Source organism: Pyrus communis, chromosome 14, assembly GCF_041283825.1.
Source record: "Pyrus communis isolate YQ-2024b chromosome 14, ASM4128382v1, whole genome shotgun sequence".
NCBI classification, from domain to species: domain Eukaryota; kingdom Viridiplantae; phylum Streptophyta; class Magnoliopsida; order Rosales; family Rosaceae; genus Pyrus; species Pyrus communis.
Window position 1 is genome coordinate 3,478,525 of NC_142578.1, and position 13,440 is coordinate 3,491,964.

General features: G+C 38.9%; 2 protein-coding genes across 2 annotated transcripts; both read left to right on the top strand.

The window, feature by feature from the left end:
• Positions 1–2,376: 2,376 nt before the first annotated feature.
• On the top strand, positions 2,377–5,565 carry LOC137711996 (HIPL1 protein-like). The gene is given in 8 exon segments (XM_068451151.2): positions 2,377–2,526; positions 2,666–2,823; positions 3,015–3,806; positions 3,966–4,182; positions 4,260–4,404; positions 4,406–4,436; positions 4,604–4,845; positions 4,974–5,565. Coding segments are annotated over 8 exon segments (2,061 nt in total). The 5' UTR covers positions 2,377–2,435; the 3' UTR covers positions 5,359–5,565.
• Positions 5,566–6,036: 471 nt separating this feature from the next.
• LOC137712636 (DDT domain-containing protein DDR4) lies at positions 6,037–12,538 on the top strand. Its single transcript, XM_068451749.2, has 12 exons — positions 6,037–6,669; positions 6,775–6,885; positions 8,226–8,312; positions 8,403–8,440; positions 8,523–8,604; positions 9,104–9,210; positions 9,404–9,560; positions 9,878–9,970; positions 10,112–10,235; positions 10,761–10,803; positions 10,931–11,131; positions 11,231–12,538. The coding sequence occupies exons 1-12, from the start codon at positions 6,265–6,267 to the stop codon at positions 11,970–11,972; spliced, it is 2,190 nt and encodes a 729-aa protein (XP_068307850.1). The 5' UTR covers positions 6,037–6,264; the 3' UTR covers positions 11,973–12,538.
• Positions 12,539–13,440: the final 902 nt, after the last annotated feature.

Sequence of the window (13,440 nt, forward strand, 5' to 3'; positions counted from 1 at the left end):
AACACAAATGCACAGGCCATTGAAGTCGAGATGGAGACCGGTGGTATTCCTTTTTCTTGCCGTTGGCATCAACTTAGTTTCCTGATGCATCGTTTCACGGTGAATTCAAAACAATATCAGATGTTGAGATGGGTGTAATGGGTTAGAAATTCAGGATGTACAATTTGTAGCAATCTTTTATTTAAAATAATTTCGCACTGCTCGTTCTTATGAAGGGGTAAGCGTTGCTTGCTCTTCTTCGCAGCGTAAGAGGTTAAAAGAAGATTCTTACTATCAAAGCAATTGCGGAGCAGTTTTTCCCCATATCCCTGTTTTTGAATCCAAATGCATTTTACAATTGCGCGAACTACGGACTTCTTGTCGTGCTGAAGCAGACACAACTTCATCTTGTTAAGCAACCTGGTATTGCCTTTGTCTGCTTGAGATCCGGGAAAAACGGTAAAACCCTAGTGACCTTTACTTATGGCTGCTTTTATGCAATGTAAAAACTCAGGACTGCTGCTTCCAATACTTTTCTTCACTCTTCAATATGTTGTTTGAGGAAACCCAAAGACTAAAAATAAACCTAACAATTGAAACTTGCAACGCACGTTTACCAAAGTTTCAACACCGAAGTAAACAGGGGATGTAAACGAACTGAAGAAACTCTAGTTTTCGGTGACTAAAACGACAGTAAGTTGTATATAGAGTACGCTTTAGTGCTGTTTATCGATCTTTGTTTCTGTTTAAAAGTTTGTAACTAGTTCTATATGTGTCGTTCTCTCAACAAGACGTTGTGTCTCTTGACATGGCAGTAGGTCGACTAGTGGTGGCAGTTGGTGCCAACGAGTTCTAGTCTTTGTTGTCCGATCACCTTACACATGTCAATAGGGTTAGATCTTAGGTTTTAATTCTCGATTCTTCCATAAAAAAACTAATTATGCAACCATGTCACAAAATAGATCAAAGTTAGTAAAGTATCATGAAGGCCGGTCGAGCAACCATGTCACAAAATAGATCAAGGCTAGCAAAGTATCACAAAGGCCGGTCGGCAAATGTTTTGCCCGTGTCGAGCAACCGGCCCTAGTGCCAATTTATCGATGACACGGGATGTTTATAAGTCGTAGGAAAACGACTTTGGTTTAAGTACATGCGCTAACATTTCTTAGTTTCTGAACAACGTTGTCGTTGACTTTAGCTGACGAACAGGAAAAACACGTTAGTGAAAAAAGTCAAAAACTGACAATTAAAGACAGAGTGTTGCTGAGTAAGATTAGATGTTGTTGTTGCCAGCATCAACAACAAACGGAAAGCTTCAGGGTTGACTTTTACCAGAAAACAGGAACAAAAAGTAAAAGTTAAAAGTAAAAACTGTTTTCTCAAAGTCAACTAGTACTACTGTCTGGTAGTATTCATTTTCGTTTGGAAGTAAAAGGTCTTAAGTTTGAATCTCATGGATGAAGAAATCGATACCAAATTAGGTTGATCATTGTCTGGCTTAACCGAACTCCCCATTTCCTTAATGTAAAAATATCAATATATTCAAAAAAAAAAACACTGTTTCGGCGATTAATTTCCCGCGTTTTGGGAGAAGAGTTTCAGCTACCTTTGGTCGTGCTAATATATGGTTCTTGTAATCTGTCCAATTTTCTATGCAAACAACAGAACAAGTGGGCATCTGATTTATCTATCTTACCGACAACCCTCATCAATTCAGATAAACTATTCAGCACAAAAGTCAACCCCCAACATCTAAAAATGGCAAGTTGTTCGTAAAGCTTCATTCTTTGAATCGATGAGTTGACAAATGAGAATTTGTTAAAAGGGCTGTGAAAAGAGAGAGGGACAGTCGGACAGATATTGAAAACAAATCCATTTAGATAAACAATTCAGCACAAAAGTCAACCCCCAACATCTAAAAATGGCAAGTTGTTCGTAAAGCTTCATTCTTTGAATCGATGAGTTGACAAATGAGAATTTGTTAAAAGGGCTGTGAAAAGAGAGAGGGACAGTCGGACATATATTGAAAACAAATCCATTTCTGCAGCTGAGAGAGAGAGAGAGAGAGTTTGGTTTTAGTAAGGAGGGAGAGAGATTTAAAATGATCTCCCTTTTGGAAGCTGAATATTAAAATTTTGGTCTTTAGGGGGGGGGGGGGGAGAGAGAGAGAGAGAGAGAGGAACATGTCGATGTGCTAATAATGGAGAAGCATACCAGGAGAAGATGGGGGTGACTGGATTTGCAGAATGTTGATAATTCAGTGAACTTTTAATTTGAATTTCTCTAAGTCAATGAAAGCAACAGTGTGGCTAATCGGATTCTCTTAAAGTAGATTAAAAGGAAGAGAATTTATACAGGAGGGACAGGAAAACAATCATTAAATCTTTTTCTCTCTCCCCTCTCTTACTCTCTCTCTCTCTCTCTCTCTCTCTCTCTCTCTTTCTTCTGGTGTGGGGATGGGTAGAGTTCTTGCCATTGGCATTCTCCTTTGCAGCTTGCTGCTGCTGTTCAATCCTTCAGCGTCACATCCTTTATGTATTGATTCAAGTGGGTTTTTCTCTATACTTCCTTTTTGTTAATTTTGTATTGCAAAGTTTGCTGCTTTACATTCGAATCCTCTTCCCAGCGGTTTAGATTAGTTCAAAGAAAAATATCGCTCGTATTAAAATGGTTTAGTTGATTGCAGGGGCACCTTCTACTCTGAGTGATCCACTCAAGTTTTGTCCTTACAATGAAACTGCTTGCTGCAACTCCACTGAAGATTCAATAATCCAGAAGCAATTCCAAACCATGAACATCTCCAATTCTGACTGTGCTTCCCTTTTGAAATCAGTACTTTGTGCAGTAAGTCCTTTTCTTTCCCTTTTCTATGTTTCCGCAAGAGGTTTGTAGCTCAAGTGAGTAGGAGCGTTTATCCAAGTATTGGTTGTATCAAAAAAATACAACGTTTCCAATTTTAAAATTCTGTACTTATAGTGAGACCATGATGCATAAAAACCTTCAATTCCTGATTTCTTTTCTGTCATGGTTTTTAGAGGTGTGATCCATTTTCGGGTGAGCTTTTTACCGTTGATTCTGTGCCTCGCCTTGTTCCGGTTCTTTGCAACTCAACTGTTTCATCAAATTCATCCCAGTCTAAAGAAGCAGTGACCAATTTTTGCTCTAACGTATGGGACACATGCCAAAACGTGTCTATTTTGAACTCCCCCTTTGCCCCTTCATTACAAGGTGGAGTGCCTGCCAAGAACAATGCTAATGATCTAACTGAACTTTGGCAATCAAAATCCGATTTCTGCAGCGCATTTGGTGGAACCTCGAGTGACGAATCAGTATGTTTCAATGGCGAACCGGTCACACTAAATGATTTGAGCACTCCCATCCCCCCACATGGTTTGTGCCTTGAGAAAATTGGAAATGGATCTTACCTTAACATGGTTGCTCATCCGGATGGCTCCAACCGCGCATTTTTCTCGAACCAGCAAGGCAAAATTTGGCTGGCAACAATTCCTGAAGAGGGATCAGGAGGAGTAATGGAGCTTGGTGAGTCAAGTCCCTTTATGGATCTAACCGATGAGGTTCATTTCGATACTGCATTTGGAATGATGGGGATGGCGTTTCATCCCAATTTTGCTCAAAATGGCCGGTTTTTTGCTTCGTTCAACTGTGATAAGGTTAAGTGGCCAGGATGCACTGGAAGATGTTCGTGTAATTCAGATGTCGATTGTGATCCATCGAAGCTAGTTTCGGAAAATGGTGCTCAGCCATGCCAGTACCAAACTGTTATCGCAGAATATACTGCTAATGGTACAGCATCCCAGCCTTCCTTGGTACACCTCTACATACACTCTTTTATCAATTTCGGTTACTTTAACTCGCTGATTGCTTTAAGTTTTCATACTTCCTGTGGTGCTTTTTTTTTTTTTTTTTTTTTTTTTTTTCTCGTGAAAACTGACCACAATGCTCCTCCCAATGGATTCTACTGCCAGGCAACGAGTGCCAAACCATCGGAAGTAAGGAGGATATTTACCATGGGCCTTCCTTTCACATCTCAGCATGGAGGACAGATACTCTTTGGACCGGAAGATGGGTACTTATACTTCATGATGGGAGATGGAGGCGGTGTAGGAGATCCATACAATTTCTCTCAAAACAAGAAGTCTTTGCTCGGAAAGATTATGAGGCTCGATGTTGATAACGTACCAAGTGAGTATCAGCATCTCTGTTACCAAAATCAAACTGTAACCTATTGCACATTTGATAACCTTGCAATGTATTTTCAGGTGCAGCAGAAATTGATAAACTTGTTCTATGGGGAAACTACTCCATTCCCAAAGACAATCCATTCGCTGAAGATCCAGAACTGAGGCCGGAAATTTGGGCTGTAGGACTAAGAAATCCGTGGCGCTGCAGTTTCGATTCAGAAAGGTTCCTACTTTATATGCGCAGACGTCGGGGAGGTATAAATTTAATTTTTCACATGTAAGTTTTTTGCATGCAATTCCTGTCTGCCAGAAGACCCCCAAGTCCTTGAAATGTTCCGTTTTTCGACATGAACTAAAGAGAAATACTCTCTTTCCTCCCCATGACATTACGTCCTCTTGATACTGATTTGCTTATCTAACAGAATCTGTATGAAGAGGTGGATGTGATCACCAAGGGTGGAAACTACGGCTGGCATTTCTACGAAGGCCCGTACGATTTCACTCCTCCAAAGTCACTTGCTGGAAACACATCCACAAAACCTACAGACACAATTTTTCCCATCATGGGGTACAACCATTCTGAAGTGAACAAGAAAGAAGGTTCGGCATCTATAACCGGGGGCTATATCTATCGGTCTGAGACTGATCCCTGCATGTATGGAAGGTAACCGAAAATTGTTCTTTCTCCTCTCGAAACTTGACCAAGCTAGAGAACTGAAGAATTTTCTTGGACTACACATTTTTGCACCAGTACTATTGAACTATTGATCTTGATAAAATTTTGATCTTCAGGTATGTGTATGGAGATTTGTACGCTGGTGCAATATGGGCAGGTTCCGAAGATCCAGAAAACAGCGGGAACTTCAGCTCGAGCAAAATCCCTTTCAGCTGTGCGCGTGACTCTCCGATAGCTTGCAGCTCTGTCCCGGACAGTAGTCTTCCAGCACTAGGCTACATTTTCTCATTCGGGGAGGACAACCGCAAGGACATCTTCGTTCTAGCCAGCAGTGGCGTTTACAGAGTTGTTCGGCCTAGCCGGTGTGGTTACACATGCTCAAAGGAGAATGCGACCGCCGGTGGTTTGCCTAAATCTCATGCTTGCTGGTTAAGCCACCCATCTAAGAATGCAGTGCTCATGTTTTCTTCTCTAGTGTTGCTTCTCCTCAGTTTTGTCTAGTATTTTGTAGACTTTTGGTACCATGTGATGGGGTGGATGTTTCATTGTTTTGTGCAAAAGAAATTTCAGAACTTTTCTTTGTAATTGTATGTTTTAAGTGTTAAAATGGGAGATTTTATCTTTATTTCCGGAGAACTTTTACGTGTATTGGGAATACTTGTCATGTAATGTATCATTTCATATGTTATACGATGGCTTATACACCAATGGACGACAAGATTCATAAGTCATATTTCCAGCACATATTAAAATTTAAAAAATACATGTATGAAAATTTTAGTTGAACAAAAACACTAAGTGGCAGTGTTCTTAGTGCATAAAAAATTGCCCATATTTATAGTGTTTCTTGCAAAAACAAAACCTAAAAAAAAACAAAAAACAAAAAATGGGAATAAACTGATGAACCATCGCATTACTTTATTATTTAATCTAAAAGAAGATATTTCATTCTAAATTACTTTAATAAAACAATTAAACAAAAGTGTAAAAAGATAGATACAACTGATCAGATTCACATTTATTTATAAAATCTTAAATTAAATTAAATTTGTGTAATTTTATCCTTTTTATATAATCTCTTATATCTCCACTGCAGCCCTAATATCCAAAGCACAAATATTTAAATGAATTAATTAACCAATTATCCCAAAATTAATAATAATACCAATATTAACCAGAAAATAATAAACCCCTGAGTGGTATGTGAATGGTGGTTTGGAGCTTTTGGTCCCTTCTCCTCCTCCATGCCCTTCTTCTTCTCTCTCCTCCCTTTCTCTGTCCTCTGTGTTTCTCACTCTAAAAAACCAAAAACGAAATTAACCCACAAACCCTAACCCCCAATGTTGCTGATCCTCTACATGTAATCTCATCCTAAACCCACTTTCTTTCTTCGATCTCCCCAAAACCATGTCTCTGGAATCTTCCCTTCCTCCGATCCCAGCCGTCCGATCCTCACCGGAGCCCCTACAGCAAGAACAGCCCCCTCAGAACGAAAAAGCGACATCAGCCCCGGCCCCCACGCCTCCCCTGTCCAGGAGCAACCGCCCCTCCCGCGCCTGCACCATACGCGCCGCCGCTCGGATACAGCAGCAGTTCCAGCAGCAGCAGAACCAACCCGCCGAGAAACGGCGAGCCGTCAACAAAAAGGAACAGCAGCAGCTGCAGCAGAGAGACGACGAGTCGTCGTCGCCGCAATGCAGCAGCGCCAGCAAGATTGTGACGCCGCTGGTGGGACCTCCCCCGCCCTCGCAATTGCCGCGCTGGACCCTCCGCTCCATGTGGGAATTGGCTTCCCTACTCAATTTCTTGCACGTGAGCTCTCGAAAGCTTCGATTTTTTTTCCGTTTTAGGGTTTTGTGGTTGGTTTCATGGTGTTTGAGGGCTTATGTGTTTTTCGTTTTGTTGTGTGCTTCTCAGGCTTTTCGGCCGCTGCTGAATATTTCGGCTGAGTTCTCGGTGGAGGAGTTGGAGACGGCTTTGATCACACCAAACGATACTTTGAGTGACATTCACATTCCATTGTTGAAGGTTGGTCGAAAAGGCTTGTAACTTTGTGCATTGTTAGTTTTCATTAGTTCATATTTAGTATAAAGCTTTTAAATTTTTAGTTGTTATTGCTTAAAGTTTGGAAGCATTTCTTCGGAAAGTTAAATTCGCTTAGCAGTCCCATTTAGAGTTTTCATAGCTTGTTTCTTAGTGGAAAACTTAGTCTGTACATAAGCTTTAGGTCCCCTTTAAAATGTAGGTAGGAATGAAGTCAGCTGCTTTCTAGGAGGTGATTATTTCTGCTATTAAAATTGTTTTATGGATCTTCCATCTGTTATTGGATGTCCCCGAAGGGGCGGTTTTCTAAGTGTTAACAGCAACCTCAATTCATGAAACACCTTAACACTCGAGTCCTTTTCATTTCAAACAACTCTTTAAAGCTCAAAGAAATCCATATAAAAGAAGAGTTTGGAGTTTTCTTTTAGGCAACACACTTATGGTGTGATTGGAGTGGTTTGTATCAGCTGTTGTTAAATATTCTGTGAAAATATTAATGCAAGTGACATGTATCATGTCATATAATCTCGAATGACTAAACTTTTAGTCTTTTATGGCATAATTTTTGTTTGAGTCTTGTCTAAAATCTGCAGAAGACATGTCCTATGCGAGAACTAATGTTGTAGTCAATCCTTTGCCAAAGAATAATGTGGTTAGACAAGTTGGCTTAAGTTAATCAAAACCATTACCCCAATGGGTAAAGTTGATTATGTGGATCCTCTTTCTTCCCCCCCCCCCCCCCCCCCACAAACCCCAACCCCCCCCCCCCCCACCCCCCCAAAAAAAAAAAAAAAATCTAAGACCATCTTTGCTATTAATTCTTTGTTACTCAGGCCTCCTTAATTCTCTCATCTGTTTTTCTGTGTATACGTGAACTTAATTACTTATTCACACTAGCGCATAGCCACTGCTATTTCTGTCGTGGTAGAGGATCGTAGTCATGGTTACAAGTTTATTGATTATATATTACTCAGTGTCTACTTATTGTTCACGATTTAATTGAACTTTTCAGAATATGTCAACACTCTGGAAAAGGAAGGATCTCTTGGCCAGATGATATTTTTTATGCTTTAATCTATTTATTTGGTAATTTTTGGGTTTCAAAATCGTAATAAGTCTGGAATTTTAAGTTTTTCCATTGTACTGCATAAATGTGGATGCTTTAAGTCATATTGTTGCTAATGGAGTAGAAAATGTCTCCTTGTAATATAATCTTATATAACCCGTGGAATGCTGATGTTGCTGGAAAATTAATGTTTTGTTGATAGTTTGTCAATGCAACTGCTACTGGCTTGCCCCTGAATTTTAATTGGTTTATTCTACAGGCAATTCCTCCAATTACGCGAATGGCACTTACACGTGATACTTGGATCACTGTTTTATGCAGAAAGTTGAGAGACTGGTGGCATTGGGTAACTTGTTTTTGGCAATATTTTGGCTGGTGCCAACTTGTTTTGTATTTCTGCGGAATCATATTTATTAATTTGGATATCTAATTGCAGGTTGCAGAGGGGGATCTACCCATTGTTGCTTCACATGGGTGAGCAGTCATGTGTATTTGTCTATTCTTACATATGAATCTTTTTCATTTATAAAAATATCACATGATGCTAATTTGATAGGGCGGAGATTGAGGCATATAAAACACTTGAGCCTGGGGTTCGTGTGGTCATCTTGAAAGCACTTTGTGATATCCGCGTTGAGGTATTGTTATTGTTAATAAGATTTAAACTTGTTATTGACTTTCTGTAAAAGTTAATGTAGATTCGTAGAATCCGTTGAATATTTTTTTAGTAACCTTTTGGTCAACTGCCTAAGCAAGATGATAGTCTGTTCGTCCAAACTCTTAATATAGAGCCACTACTTTAAAATTGAAATGAAAAATCTATTGGAGACCCAATGCATGCTTCCGAGCAGGTGTCCCCTCTAATAGGTGATGACAGGAGATTCCCTATCAAGTCCTTGGATAATACCAAAGACTTCACATGAGCTGAAAACCGAGATGATAGTTCGGTTTCTACATTGACATAGTATTTTTTTAATATTCTTGAGTCTTTTTTTTCAGAATTGAATCTTAGAATTACGACAAGGAAATCATTTTTTTTTAACTAGAAAATTGATTTGGTATTACCTACTTCCTGGATCATGTTTCTATGCTTCTGTTGCTTTATGAGAAGGATTAAATCTGAGTGATGTATTGCAGCAAGAAGATATTCGGAACTATATTGACAACTCACTGAAGCATGGAGTTCAACTTTCAGCATTTCGCAAAGAACGTGTTGGAGGTGATTCACAAGGAATATCTTACTGGTAATATAATGAAGTTTCTTATCATATCCATATTAGTTTACTTTTGTTTGGTTCATATGAAATGTTCATCAAGTATCCTTTCCACTGTTGTAGAGATATAGTACAACTCTCTTTTTGGAGGGTTTTTTTGTAAAATGTAAATTGAATTGTTGCGTTTGAGTGTTTATTTACTGGGTGTTTGTGGTTGCTGCAGGTATGAAGATGATCCAATAATTGGTTATCGGTTATATCGGGAGATCAGGAAGGTTGATATGAAGAAAGTAAAAGGAAAAGGTTCCCATGTCCTTCCTAGTGCGTCATATCAGTGGGAAACAGTAGCAACCAATTTCGATGAATTCCAAGATGTTTCTGTAAGATACTAAATTTCTCAGCCCATCTGTATGTGCTTTTGTGCCGTGTATTAGTACTTCCTTGCACACTTTTAGGGTTGAACTTTTGACTTGGTTTGTATTCAAGTATTTCTGGGATCCGAAACCTCTGAAACCAATAATGTTGAGGAAACAGATGCATATGCACAGATTATGAAACAAATAATGTTGAGGAAACAGCATTAGATTTATCAGATTGTATCTTGTATATGGGAGATAACTTATTCAAGAAAAGTGTATTATTAATACTTTGGATGAATTTGTTGCTGCTCCAAATCTAAAAGCATCTACTGTCGCAGGAGAAACTTTTCTCGAGTAAGAATAGAACGGAGGCTTCTCTAGGGAAGAAGTTGAAAGGAGACATGCTTGCAGAGATTGAGAAGGTTCACAAGGTATGCAACAGTGATGGTTGACCCACCCTTCAACCTTCTTAGGTTTATGTCTTCTATGTGGATGAAGAATAATTTTTCAAATAGAGATTCTGTAGGAAAAATTGTATCGCATATACTATTTTTACAATTCTACTTGCACAGAGGAAAGAGAGGCAGATGAAGAAGCAACACAGACAAGCTCTCCTCCTTGATAATTTTTTGACTGTGGATGGGCTTGGTCCAGGGCGCTCTCTTCGTGACAGAAAACCTGTAACCTACACTTTTGGTAAGGAAACAAACTTCTACCTTTGTTTTCGTTTTCCCAATAACAGTTGCTCTGCTTAAAAGCCAATCTTGTACTAACCATAATAGAGGATTTAACCATTGAGATCTTGGGTGTCATTCTGTTGCATATTGAATAACTCAACGCCGGTTATTGTTTAAAATAATAATTAGAGAAATGTGGCTGTTGGTGAGGCACCGGCTTATGTGGTTGTATTTCTGGATTACTGGTGATGGATTGAGATCAACTGATCAGTTTAACGTATTATCAAATGTGGTCTAGTGATACAAATTCCTAATTGATTGCTTGAGCAATATTCCATGGTTACTCTTGAGCAATATCTCTGCCTTACTCTTGAGAAATATCCCATGACTTTTATATTTGAGTTTTACCTGAATGCTCTAGATTTTAATAGCAACTCTGGGAATTCAAGGATGGCCACATCAGGGCAGGATGTTTACACTTACTGTTATTCCCATGTGTCAATGGGTATATGGAATCTGATTGTTTTGTCAAATAATTTTGCAGATGATTATGACCGGTCCATCAATGAGGCAATCAAAGTAACTAAGTATGGGTTTCATGCTCTCTCTCTCTCTCTCTCTCTCTCTCTCTCACTCTCACACACACACACACACACACCTTTTAATACCAATATATAGGACTTTTGACTTATTTTTATTGTTCTTCTGTGTCAGAAAGAAGCAGCCATCTCCGGATCCTTTACAGAAACGAGAGCTAGTTGGGAGACCTGAAGCTTCTAGTAATGGTAAATGGAGTGCTACTACAAATTCCTATGAACATGTAGGATTTAGTGCTGCATCGCCTAAATCACCTGATTATGATGATGATGATGATGATGGCGAAGAAGATAACAAGTCTGAACAATTGGATCGAAGGTGAGCAAGTTTCTTCTTTTTCTTATTAAAATGTTTGTCTTCAGTATTCTTTAAATCCTTGAACTTTTTTATAGATTGATTTTTACTTATTACATGTAGCAATCGGCGAAGACAGAGGCCCCAACGGTATTCTGCGAAAGACTTTGTTGAAGCAGTTTCAGATAATGATGCAGACTTTGACAGTGATGATGACATAGTTGGTGAGGCTGTATACGATGAGGAATACTTGAAGAAACGTAAAGAGAGAAGAAAGTTTTCTAGTAGCTCTGAAGGAGATGAGGAGTATCATTTTGAGGAAGAAAATGCTGAAGAAGAGGAAGAAGAGGAAATGGAAGATTCCGCAAGTGCCAGTGAGGATAGTGATGAACCCCAAAAATTTAAGAAGTTGCCAGGCCGTACTAGGAGGGAAGCTAAATTGAGGTCTGTTGATGAGCTCCAGTCAGGTTTGAGACGCAGTAAGAGGGCCACCAGAAATCGTATTGATTATCGACAATATGAGTTCTCAGAGTCGGAACCGGAGCCTATGAAACCTGAGAAATCAAATGCATCGGATGGACATTATGATGCCAGTGAAAACGGGGATTATTCAATGGAAAGTCATGATTCAGATGGTAATATTGAGGACCAAGAAATGAAAGTTGGTCAGGCAGTTGAAAATTACCCTGAGACAACAGTTGAGAAAGAGCAAAACCAGCCACCTGAAAAACCAAATAGCCCAGGGGAAGATGAAGTCGAAGGTGTGCAGAAAAGACGTTTCCTCGACCTAAATGAGCTAGCCCCTGGTTCAGGTTTTGACGACGGTCCAAACTCAATAATGAAAGATGATGCGGATGATTTGTGATTGGAGGCTTCCTCCCCTGCTGGATAGCACAGGTGTGATTTGCAAGGAAGCCGAGGTGTACGATTGTAAAATTTATAAATTTTGTGCGTTATTCCCATGGAGAAAGCTGCGGCCAGAGTTCTCCTAGGTGTATTTACGCAGCAACAACCTTGGTGCGAGATTTGCAACAAGGTAGCGACATGAGGCGGAGAGGTATGTAGATGAGATAGTCATTTTTTTTAGTATGTCAACGTCGAAAGAAACCTATGGAGCTAGGACCGGTGAATGGAAGAAGTTGTTTGGGAGTTGCTTAGTTCATCCGATCAATGTACAATAACCCTCAGCTAAATATTGTAACTGAAAGATTTGGCCTTAGATGTTCAAAGTCGAAATCATTTGTAGTATAGTATTATTATTATCTCTCGTGCTCGTGTATCCGCCAATATGGTGATCTCCCGTGCAAGTCCGAGAGCATATTAGGGTTGGCTGTGTTGTAATGGAACCATCCTCCCTCCCTTAGAAGGTAACTGCTCTTATCTTGTATTCAGATTGGCTTATTTCTTATTTGTCATTTCATTTTACCAAAACTTTTAGATTTCTTAGCTCTTTCTCGGCACAGTTCCAAGTCACCGGTGACTATCTCAGAGTCCGGGAGTGCGTTATGCACGCCGGCGCTCCTGCACCGGAGTCTGGAGTTTATGAGTGGAGCACGAAAAGCTCTGCTCTGAAATGCCAGCATTCGTGTGGCATATTTGAAATGTGAACATTAGTTTTCATATGATTCTACGTATCTTACTCAACTTTCGATTTTCACCCTTAATCCTTTTTTTTAAGAAAATTAAGGACTCAAACTAATTTTTTTAGCCATTTTCTTCCTATTGTTTATTTTCTTCATATTTAATCCAATTTTCTGTTGAGTGAAGGCATTCACATGTTCTGCACATAACTTTATTTTGGATGAAATGTGGACAATATCAAGGGAAATTGGTTAAAAAAAATTAGTTTTTCAGAGGGAAAATCGAAAGTCCAGGACAAGTTTAAGGTAGATTTCAGCAGTTTACTCTCTTATTTAGTGTTTATTTGGAACTGTTTTTAAAATGGTTAAAAATGCTTTTTGTGAAAATGTTTTTGGAACCAATCATTAATAAAAGAGTAAAGCAAATAATTTTATATCACATTTTTTTACCATCTTAGGTGGCAGATGAGTTAGATAAGCTATATCATTTAATTTCAATCTTTTTATTAATTAAAACACTTAAATAATCTTAGGTAAAAGAATGAGACTCCTGGTATACGACAATCATCATTTAATTAACAATCTTTTTATTAATTATTGATTAACATTTTGAAATTAATGCTAATTAATTTAGATAATGTGGCTATCCACATCAGATGTCATCTAAGATGGTATACAATTGTGGTACAAAAATATACAAGTAAATCCTGGAAAATTATTATAAGTGTTTTCTATAAAAAACGTATAACTAGT

Bases quoted from the DNA above. Each gene is read 5' to 3' on its own strand.
- LOC137712636 (XM_068451749.2), top strand. From the start codon at position 6,265: ATGTCTCTGGAATCTTCCCTTCCTCCGATCCCAGCCGTCCGATCCTCA. The intron at 9,211-9,403 runs GTAATATAATGA...TGGTTGCTGCAG, and splicing joins TCACAAGGAATATCTTACTG to GTATGAAGATGATCCAATAA. The intron at 9,561-9,877 runs GTAAGATACTAA...CTACTGTCGCAG, and splicing joins ATGAATTCCAAGATGTTTCT to GAGAAACTTTTCTCGAGTAA.